The sequence below is a fragment of the Monopterus albus genome, unplaced genomic scaffold (genome assembly GCF_001952655.1).
Source record: "Monopterus albus unplaced genomic scaffold, M_albus_1.0 scaffold342.1, whole genome shotgun sequence".
In the NCBI taxonomy this organism is placed as follows: domain Eukaryota; kingdom Metazoa; phylum Chordata; class Actinopteri; order Synbranchiformes; family Synbranchidae; genus Monopterus; species Monopterus albus.
Window position 1 is genome coordinate 1 of NW_018128222.1, and position 11305 is coordinate 11305.

Genomic DNA, 11305 nt, shown 5'->3' on the forward strand with positions numbered 1-11305 from the left:
AACCAGCGCTCTGTGTTTGTGTTTTAATCGTGTACAGGTGTTGCCTTGGTGACTCCACATGAGTCAGAAGAAGTGCTTCTGTTTGCTGGTTGTCGTGGAGGATTGTAGGAACCAGGCTGAAAGGAGGGCGACCTCACCCTCACTGACATTTATAGTTTGCACTGAGTCGATTCAGCAGCTCTTTATGTTGTTTGGTGCTGGAGAGTGAACAGGAGGCGCAGAGAGCATATCGATAGATCATGGTACCTGGTTTTATCTTATTCATGGTGACTAGTACAGTGCTGCTCTGCCACTGGGCTGCAGCCAGTAAGTAGGTCGCTGATTGTCCTGTTTGGGCTGCACCTCTTACTGTTTCATGTAATATAAGGACCTTGTTGTCTATTGTTGTGTAGACGGAGTCTTTGTAACCTAAAGCTAATTTAAAAAAGAAATTTAATATTCCAGGATCTTAACATTTCACATCAGACTCAAATGATCCAGTAGATTTAATCTTATGTTAATTTTAAAATGATGTTCTGCCCTTTAACCAGTGAATATGATGAATGTCAGCTCCTTTTTATTTAATTTATTTTACATTAACACAAGGAAAGTGATTTTTAATTGTTTTGCTGAAGCTTATGTGTTTTCTCATTTACAATCTTTGCTGATTTTTATTTAAAATGATCAGTTTACTATATGATTAAACACATCAGTTTGCAAATGTGCAAAGTGAAGTCAGATTGGGGCTCTGATGCAAAAAGCTGCCAAGATGCTAAACCTGGTGATTATCTATCTGATCTCACCGTATGTGCAGAGGGAGTCATCTGTGGAGCTGATGGAGCTGGGGAACAGCACCGCCTGTAGGCACCCGTTCATGTTCAGCTGGGGCAGGGACATCGCATTCTTGATGATGGGGGAGACGTCTGGTGGGGGGAAGGACAGGTCCTCTCGTGGCTGTGGCCCGGAGTTCTTCCGTACGTGCCGAAATGTGCGTGTGAAGAACCTGGTCGTTTTGGAGCCGTTTGCTGAGTCTGGACTTCCGGACTCCCTGGTGCCCCCATAGCTGCTAAGGAAGGAAGTGTCACCAAACACGTCCCCGCCACGGCCAACATGCATGGTATGTCGGAAGTCACCCAGCGGCGGGCTGATCATGTCTACAGAGAGGTCACTCTGGAAGCGACGCTTGCCCTGAGAACCAGACACCAGGCCCTTAATCCCTGGCAGTTTTCCCAGACTCATGCTGGAAGACAAGTTGTAGAATTTCCCTGTGACTTGTATGATGGTGTCTGAACCTTAGCGTGAGGTCCACTGTAAAACCAGAGAGAAACAATTAAACTGCCAGGACACGGAGGACAGAAAACACAAAGATGTGGTTGTTCAGTCGGCACAGAATGTGTGCACAATCCATTCTCCACACGGCCAGAGCCAAGTGTTCATCCACAGCTGCTCCCCGTTTGGCCTTGTGTATCTGCACTGAAAGATGCCAGTGTGGCTGAGTCATTTACATCCCCTTCTGTTCCTTCTGTCTCTCTGCCCCCATCTCGTACTGCATGTCTGTCCAAAGCTGGATGTTCAGATCACTCTTCCTGCACAGCAGCTACTTTAATCTTAATAACAAAGATGAATCAGGAGGTGACACTTTGTTTCCTGTGGTGACCACAGGTTATGTGGCTCAAGACTCTGGGGCTTTATCTCTTGTTAGACCTGGAGAACTATGTTGTCATTAGTCTCAGGCTGTGGTTTACTCCCAGCACTAAATGAATCAAATTATATTTAATTTGCCTTTCACCTAAACCTGGATGAAAACCAGTAGCATTTCAAAGTAAGACTGACACTTGCTGAAGTTTATAAATAGCTCTGTTAAGGAAACATAACTGATTGAGTCACTTTAAGCCAATTTTTTCAGACTGTGTGACTCAGACTTCTATTATTTAGGGATTAGGTGAGCGTACAAGGATCAGTCTGCTCTGGTCTAAACTCAGCCCTGTGGTTCTTTGACCTAACGTTATCCCGCCTACGCTGCCTGGGTTGTTCTCAAGCAGTGATGAAAGAAGTGCATGACTAATCATTAATTGGAAGAACTTCATGCCTTCGTTTCCTGATTGGTCATCATGTTCTACATCTCTCCTCTCTTCTCCTTAACGATTCAGAAACGTCCAGTAAATTTCTACAATCCTACACTTTTAAAGAAATTAACTCACTAAACACTGCTGACTGTCTCCACTTTGTTTCTTACTGGCACTGAGTCCTTCTGCATGTGTGTTCAACCGATCTCAACTTCTGAGAGGATCTCGTGTGTCTCATCCGATAAGTTGTTGTCTTCCTCAAAGTCCAAGCAGAGACAGACAGAGACAGAGAGAGAGAGCGAGGTCCACTGCCATGCACTGTGCTCCACTAAAGAGGTTTATCCATGTGTAGCACCACACTGTCCACGGGACATCCTGCACCAGGCCTGTTGCTCTTTGTTGTCGTCTGTTCCCTGGTCCCTCTGCACCCACCACCTCTGAGAGGAAATGAAAACAATCAGAGCGAAGGAAAAAGGAGGGTGGTGCTTTCTTGAAAAGGCCAATAAATTAAAGTGCCGTAATCCGGCACCTGTTGCGTCTGCATCATCCTGGGAGAATGACGAGGCTCCATCAGGACTGTCCATGCACTGGATTAGCTGATAATCCCCTCTGCCTTCCCTTCCTCCCCGACTCCCTCACTTGCTCTCTGCCTTCTTCAATCCACTTAGTTCTTTGTGGGCGTCCAGGTGGGGGGGCTTCTCTGTTTTCTTTCAGTTCACTTAAGGCCAGCTGGGAGCACAGACAGAGAGAAAAGCAGAGACGTGAGTTACACACTTGACCAAAGACTAAAGCAGGAGAATTTGGGCACACATAAAAGTGTCCGGCGACTAAAACGTTGGATTGACTGATGCTGGGAATGTTTCCCTGTCGCTCCCTGTTGCCTGAGGAGTCGGCAGCTTCTCAGGAGGAAGAGCTTGTCAAATAAAACCAGGAACTTCGAATCGTCTTTGTGAGCTTTCTACGTCTGAATATTCGTTTTAAGGCCTCTCTTTTATTCCCTGCTCCGCTGTTACACAGATTCAATTTTAATTTAATTGTATTTCTTAAAATTCTATTTTATAAACTAAACATTTAATAAAATAAAAGACATTTCATTAGCTGCAGTCTAGTTTTAGTCAGTGTTCATTAGCTAATTGGAAATGATGTTTCTGATTTTATGCTGTTTTATTTTAGATGGCACAATTTATACATTTGGTTTTTCAATTTACAAATGAGTAACAACTCATTGATGTGATGTGGCATAAAAACATGAGCCCTGTCTGAATGTGCTCCAACACTCTGAGCCTCACAGCTGCTCGGTCTGTCCAACACATCTGTACACAACAGTAACACAGTAATAAATCCACATAGCTGGAGATGGAAAATGTTTCCTACAACCTCTAAAGGCCAGGTGGGTGTTTTTCCTGGATACGTGACCTCTCCAAACCTCGGCCAGCACCGGATTAAAGTCGCAGGCTGTGGAGTTACTGCCGGGCCAATCCGGAGCTGTGATAACAACCTCAGCGCGGTTACAGTGCCACGCTTGTTGTGCACTGGCCTGGGCTCAGATTACCTCGGCTAAATCTTCAACTCATCCCAGTTTATCAACAGCTCCAGGACAAACATTTACAAACATTCACATCTGTTCGGGGGGCATCAATAATCTGAAAGAAGTGTGGTAAAGGACAAACATTTACAAACATTCACATCCGTTCGGGGGGCATCAATAATCTGAAGGAAGTGTGGTAGATATTAATGGAAGGAGGATAAATCAGCTGACACAGTGACCATTCATAACAATAAGGAGGGGACGGTGGGTATCAGAATATCAGAAGCTGCTTTGTGCCGAGTGTAACATTATTTCCTGCATTGCTGAATAACTGTCGACAGTTTCCATCCCTAACATCTCATCCATCCTTCACTTCAGTCATCTGATGTCACAGCTAATCAGGGTGTAATTCACATGTTTTTCCTGCTATTGATTTGTGTTACCCCCATATCAGCCTTTCATAACGTTGTCTTCTTCCTTCATGACTTAGTGAGCAATAGACGTAGCTCAGCTCACATCCCTGCATGTACAGTAAAGTATAATACCAGCACAGGAATTGGCTTTAGGAACACACAGAAGGACACTGAGATGTTATTTATCCCTAAACTGTACCTGCTGACATCCATAAACAGGCTTGTTTCGCTCGAGCTGCCTGGCTGATTACACAGACGGGCTGGAAAGTGTAATGGGAACAACATGCAGTGGGGAGAGCAGACCGGACGCCATCTATTACGGTCATCAAATAAAGGATCTGATGCTGATGAGAAACACATTTTCAAGTCCTGTCTTAGTGTTTTCCCCCCTGACATCTATTTTGGGCTCTTCCTTCAGTCGATGTTGTACTTTTATCTCACTGTTTCCCTCTGTTGCAGAAACACACACTGTCAAACGTCACACTATCTGTGTCACTCTCCCTGTTGGAAGCAGATTTACAGTCACAGGTTCCACAGTGCTCATACATGGAGTCACACACTCAGGGCTGTGTCGCAGCAGGTCAGCTCTGAGGTTGTTTCCTCCACCAGACTGAAGAGACACGGTCATTCTACTACAGCAAACTGTGGTTGAGGTCAGAACATTGTGACCGTTACACACAGGTCTAAAATACAACTCGCACACAGTTTACAAGAATCTACAGCTGCAACGTGGCAACGCAGTCCGAGGCCTGGCGAGTCCTCATGGTGAGGATGTGTCTGCACTCAGCTGTCGTACATGTTTGTCTGACTGATACGTTAATCTGATGATTTATAAAAGAGATGCCATGGCAAAGAATAACATGGGTTTGGAATGACATCTGTCAGTATCACACTCTGAACACAGATGTGTAATGTGACATATGAGTCACATGGCCTGTCAGTCGACCTCCTGTTCACTCCCTCTCACACTTTCCTTAATGTTCTGCCAAGTCAACAAAATAACTCACAAGAAAACACACTTCAGATAACAAATCGCTGTCAATGAAAACTCTTCAGCTGGTTCAGTGACTTCCTTTACAGCACACAGCGACTTTAAAGAAAACATTGCAAAACAACAGCAGGACAAGCAACTGAATCAGACTTTATGGTCTGACCTTTGTCATCATTCATTAGTTTGATGGATTCTTTTTTTTAGCCATGGGGCTTCTGTCAACAGAACGCAGAGGACATGAGGCCAAGTAACAGTAAAATGCAAACGCATCTTACTCCAAAAGGAAATGTCGCCTCAAATATAAACAGGGAGATGCAGTTAATGAAACAAGTGGCTGTTCAAAGAACGGAAAAGCTGCAAAGTCTGTGCAACTCCTGTGCAAACAATGGGATGCTATGACTTCCACTTTAGATTTTCACAATAGTTTGTTTTGTTTTTCAAACTATCTTCACGGTGCATCATATAAACCTGCATTTCAAATCTCCCAGTTTTGATTAGTGTCCTCACTCGTCGTTCTCCAGAGAGAATAGCTCTACGCTGCTGCAGGGACAGACGATGTCTTGCTGATGGACACCACAGCAGGCCAGATGTTTGGTTGGTTCACAAACAGGCTCTTTAACTATGACGCCATCTCCTTGACAGGCTGCCAACGCACCGATCTTACATCTGGCACGACTCTGGGGCAGTTGTTCTGTGAGGAGCACAGTGAGCGATTCTCACCAAACCCAGTCTCAGTTAGCACCAAGCTGCAGCCAGTAAGATGTAACAGTGTGGGAAGTCACAGGTAATATAATACAGTTCAGGGTTCAATTTCACTGTGACCTGCAATACAAATGACCACTGAGCAACTGGGGAATAATAAAAGTCAAGGATAATGAACAGGGGTTAACATAATGTAAGAATTTGTGCAAAAAAAGAGAAAAACTTCAAAGTAATAGTCTCAGAAACAGATACAATGGTGGAGTACGGTAGGTGGAATGCCACAGTGCAGTCTTTGGTACAGTTGTCCATCTTCTTGCAGTTCCTATTTGAGACTCTTCCTCTTGATTTGTAACTGAATAATAATGTTGTCTTTTGACTGAGGCACCTGCAATGGAAGCGCAGATTGACTGGGAAATACTCTGCATTCAAGCGTTTCTACGGTACAGAGCACTTTCTACAGGTTAATTCACTGTCGTGAAGTAGTTGGGCTATTTTATACGAGTGGAGAACACGCTATGCTGTATCTTCATAGACACTACAGAGGAATCAGGTACGTGACAATAACGTGTTTGTCCGAGGCATGTGAGGATAAAGGCGCAATAGCTGCAAGTCGTTTTATAAGAACCAAGACTTTGCTCCAGTGGCTGCGTTATTTTACGCACGGAGACGCGCTCGAACTTCATTTTACACAAAGTCAAAAAGACAGAGTTGAAGTCAGAATGTGTAGTAACATTGTTGGCTAAATGGCTGATTAGCAATTTTCAGTACATGCAGCAAACAAAGTGAAGTACAAACAAAATCCCTCTCTCCGATTATTCTTACCTCATAATGAACTCGGAACGCAGAGAGTCACCTTTACGCTTCTTTTTCTGCCTTCCTCCTCGGTTTGCGGTGTGCAAAGTGTGTTTCCGCTGGGCATGCACCGTGCAGTAGTGCAGCGACTCTGTGCTGCTGCTTCAAGTGGAATTGAAGAAGGAGGAGGAGGAGGGGGAGGGGGAGGGGGGATGTGGTGGTGGTGGTGGTGCGTGGACTCCAAAAGCGCGAATGACTTCATAATAATAGCAAAGTTGAAGGGAGTCAGCACCAACAGCAGCTTACTGTTACAAGTTAATCTATGAGAAATGTAAAAAAGTGTGAAGACATGGAGAACCTCCCTGAACCACAGGGTCACTGTGGGTCAGGGAGGTAAGGCTGTCTTAGGGTTTGTGGAGCTTAAAGGGCCATGACTCTCACCAAGCATGTAGCAGGCGGTGGAAAGCTTTTTCTCTTTCTTTGAGAATAGACATAAGTACATCTCAGCCAGTGTGGTGAGGAGAGACACAGCACATTCTCATGTGAGGCTGAAGGCTGTAATAATGAACCGCTGACTCCTCACACACTGTCTAGTCAGGTTGTGCTAGTGCCTCATGTGCATGTGTGTGTGTGTGAGGAGCCTCCTGGTGCTTGGACTCATCGGATCTTAATCTTGGGTCCTCTCTCTGGTCGCCTTAGACAAATGTGTGACATGTGAGCCATGAATGAAACACACACTCACACACAGACATCGTCCATGACCTTAACCTTGCTCTGTAAACATGAGCCTTTACGATCTCCCATGAGGTCATCTGGGGGTCGTCTACCTTTTTGTTCTCTGTGACCCCTCTTCACCTCACTCTTGACAAAGACAACACGCAGCACCAACTTTCAGTTTGACATGCAACAATGTGTGTGTGTGTGTGTGTGTGTGTACAGCTTTAGCTATTTTTAACCAAGTGATCTGATTCCCCTAGTATAATCATAGTGACACCCCTGGTCTGCAGGAGCTCAGTGGAAGGCCTGCAGCAGATGTATGAAGGACAGTCGAGTTTGGTTTAAGTGAACAGATATCTCAGTGCTACAGTATTTATGGTTCCAGTGTGTCCTTCTGTGTCAGTGTGTGTGATTGTTGTTCGTTGATCTAAAACAGAAATACAACCACATAGTTACAGGCTGGTGAGTGTGTGGGATGTGTGCATCACCACAGAAGAACATGGGTCAGGACATCAGACCTACAGTTGTAGAAAAAACTAGTTCAGATACTGTAGCAACTTCTCCAAAATGTGGATGTCCTCTTTTTTAGTTTTACGCACTTGGCTGGAGGACAGATCCAGATCCAGGTTAGAACTCAGATGTGCTTTTGGAGAAGTCTCTTGAGGAAATGGGACTGATGGGAGAGTGGTGTGATGAGGCTGATAAATGGAGGGCTGGGCTACATGAAAGTAGTCAACCCCCGTGTCTTCGGTTGGACTGTGCTCCTGTTTTCTTAGATTCTGACCTGCCAGGAAGCCGAATGTTGCCCCAGAGACAATGGAGCATTGTAGGGTCTATCCTCTGTGCTTTCTAAGCTGCAATAAAAACTAAAACACACAGGCAAAGACTGAAACACTTATTTCTGACAACCGCTAAACAGTGGCTGTTTTTAGAAACCCAGTCTAAATTTAGGAGTCAGATGTTTTTCAGAAAGTTACTGATGTTCCAGTACAGAACATGTGGTGCTCAGTAGATCAGCTCAGGAAAGTCCCGTCTGTTGAGTAACAAATACTCTCGATCCATATGAAAACGCACTAAAATAAAATAAATATGCTGATTTCACCATAAAGTTAACATGAATATGGAAAGTTTTTAAAGAGTTCAAATCAGGTCATTGTAATATAACAATATCAGAAATTCTGAAAATCCGAAAGTCGTGGTATCTACGCCATTTTCTAGAAAAACAAAACAAATCCCACCTTGTAATGCATCGCATTACATATGTGAACATTTCAGTTGCTGGACACCACTTTTCTCAGAAATCACACAAAATGACATCAGTTCATTAGAGTCCAGAACCTTCCCGCTCAGTACGGACACAAACGTCTGAGTGTCTGATTGTTGGAACAATTTCAGCCCTCAGTTCTAAACTTACTACTTCTAGAGCTTTTGCAGAGACTGGATATTTTATAGTGTCACTACTTGAGCAGAGGCTCTTAACCGAGGCATCTACAGCCCCAAGAAGGTTGCAGCACAGTATGAAGGAGGCAGTGGATGATTTACCAGGAACCATTAGAAGTGTTTTGTCACTTAAACCAGTAAGAAATGATACATTGCACCAACCTAAACCTAAAACAAAATGTAATTCCCTGTCAGTTTGTTAAAACACTTTTATTGCATGTAAGACTTGGACTTTGCTTTAAGCTGCAGTACAGTTTGTCATGATGTGCATCACATTTTAAAAAGCTGACCTCAGGGAACATGAAGCAGTGAAGTGAACAGACACTGGGAGGGTTCAACAGTACTCAGAGGAACTCGGGGTTAACCCCTTGTTCCTGTTTGTCTGCCTGGTGGGCACACAGATGGGGGGGGTCTGGGAGAACTGGTGGACGCTGAGACCGGCCGCTGTGCTTCCAGACATACTTTACTCCTGGCGTGCACACAGATACTTATTGAGCTGGACATGAAGACAGAGACCAGATGTTGTCAGGACTTTTTGTGAAACTAAATGGCTTCCTGTCATCACAATGAATCACTCACATCTCCAGATTAATATTAAATGCTCTTGTTAAACTCTGTCCATCCAGACACAGGCATTGTTGTGTAGAGATTGAAACAGGATTTAAGTATCTTATCACATTGGCACTCTGATTTTATTGTTATTGAGGACTGGTTTTGTTTGTGTTTTTTGGTGGATGCCAGTTAAAGAGGGAATCCCTAAAGCCTGGGAGCAGGTGAAGAACATGGTAAACAAAAGGACATCAGACCTACAGTTGTAGAAAAGACTAGTTCAGATACTGTAACAACTTCTCCATAATGTGTTAAAATACAAACACGCAATGTGTGTGTGTGTGTGTGTGTGTGTGTTTTTAAATCTCATGTCAGTCCACCTTCATCAAGGCCCTGCAAAGTAAAAAACTGCTGCACTTCATGTCCTCATGGTTTCATCTGACTAAAGCGCTTTCACATTATTCGGCCATTCACCCATTCGCACTCCCAAGCACTCATGCATTCACACACCGGTGACATCACCGGGAGCAACTGGGGGTTCAGTGTCTTGCTCAAGGACATGTTGACTGGACAAAGGAATCACTGTAAGAACATCACAAACGCTATGCATCCCTGCTACTACCACTATGTGGCCAGCAATAGATGCATTTTTAAAACTGGAAACTGATGTGCAGCGGTTGGTAGAGCATCTATATTTGCCTTTCCAGCGTGTGGTGGGGCTCGGATTCAGACAGCTGTGTTACACCCTGTAATTTAAACATCAAACCTCACTGCTCAGGGAGAGTGACAGGAAGCCGAGTGGGTCACGTCGGGGCGCCAGTCTGTGTCCCCATCAACAACTTATGTGTGCACATTCAAATGTGACAACACAATGTGACATAATGGGTCAATCATCAGGCCACTCGTACTGCGTGTCACACTGTGTGGGGTGTGGCCGAGTACTGTGGAACCAGGACTGAATTTAGTGTCTGGACTGAAATTCCTTATTGCACCTCTACAGTCTGTGTCTATGGGTTTTATTTTTATTTAACACAGTTCTAGTTTGACGCAGTATTAGTTTGGAAAATTAAAAAAAAAACTGAATGTATTATTTAGTCCTAAATCTAAGCCAAAGATTTCCCAACTTCTTTCACTCTATTTTTTATTTTTCATTGAAACATAGTAACACATTAACAAAACAGGACCAAACATGGGAGACAAGACAACAGATACATGACATTACAAAAGGATATAGAGTGTTTAACAAGGTTGTAGTGTGTGAAGTGTGGGTATTTCCAACTTATGTAGTCTATGAAACGCAAGAAAGGGAAAAGGAGGGGGAAGTAAATGAATAAAACAATAACCAATACTTTTTAATTCTGACCGGTTCTTTTGTCTGAAGGCCCCAAGAAGTAACACTCAGGAAACAGGAATCAGCTTTAAGTAGATTAATTTTCTTCTGGTTAAATGCAGAGTTATTACAGCGCTGGGCTCTGAGAGATGACAAGTCTCCAAGAGTCTCGATAATCAAAAATCATTCACATTGATCTTCTCGGGCTGGGACTGCCCTGTACATGGGTGGTACGTTGCACGTCAATATTCTAGAATGTTCGTATAGGCAGTATGTGTTTGTGTGTGTTGTTATCTTTTATTTTCAGGCGTTTCTCTCTAACTGAAAGTGGACATGCAGTTAGCTGTGTCACTTACTTCCCTGATTCTGTTGTAAAAAACCCCTCACTCATAGTTCAGACATGAGTGAAAAGTTCAAGCCCGCCAGACTTCACGTCTGCAAAATAGCATAAATTAACAATATCTTATCTATAGTTTCCAAGACACTTATCTATGCAATCTACTCTTGCACAATTATCCAAGAAAATAAGAACTACTACATGTTGACCTGCAGCTGAAAATTATAACTATAATGCATTTATAAGAGCCAGGTTAATACTGATACATGGTGCTGTTAATAAAACACAAACAGTCATACTAAACTTTATCATTATAAAGCAAAATAATACTAACAGTAAATAAAACAACTGTAACTCCTGAAATCCAATCCTAACAACTAATGGTGATAACAGTACTACTAATAAAATCAGCTTGTTCCATTTCTAGATGTCAGGTTTGCCCGGCTGCACCTGCCTCTCTC

The 11305-nt window shown here is 43.5% G+C and overlaps 1 protein-coding gene across 1 annotated transcript; it reads right to left on the reverse strand.

Moving 5' to 3' along the window:
- Window positions 1-11: 11 nt before the first annotated feature.
- cdc42ep1b (CDC42 effector protein (Rho GTPase binding) 1b) lies at window positions 12-6753 on the reverse strand. Its single transcript, XM_020624919.1, has 2 exons — window positions 6502-6753; window positions 12-2774 (listed from the first exon to the last, which is right to left on the reverse strand). Exon 2 carries the CDS (start codon window positions 1216-1218, stop codon window positions 769-771), a length of 450 nt encoding a protein of 149 aa, XP_020480575.1. The 5' UTR covers window positions 1219-2774; window positions 6502-6753; the 3' UTR covers window positions 12-768.
- Window positions 6754-11305: the final 4552 nt, after the last annotated feature.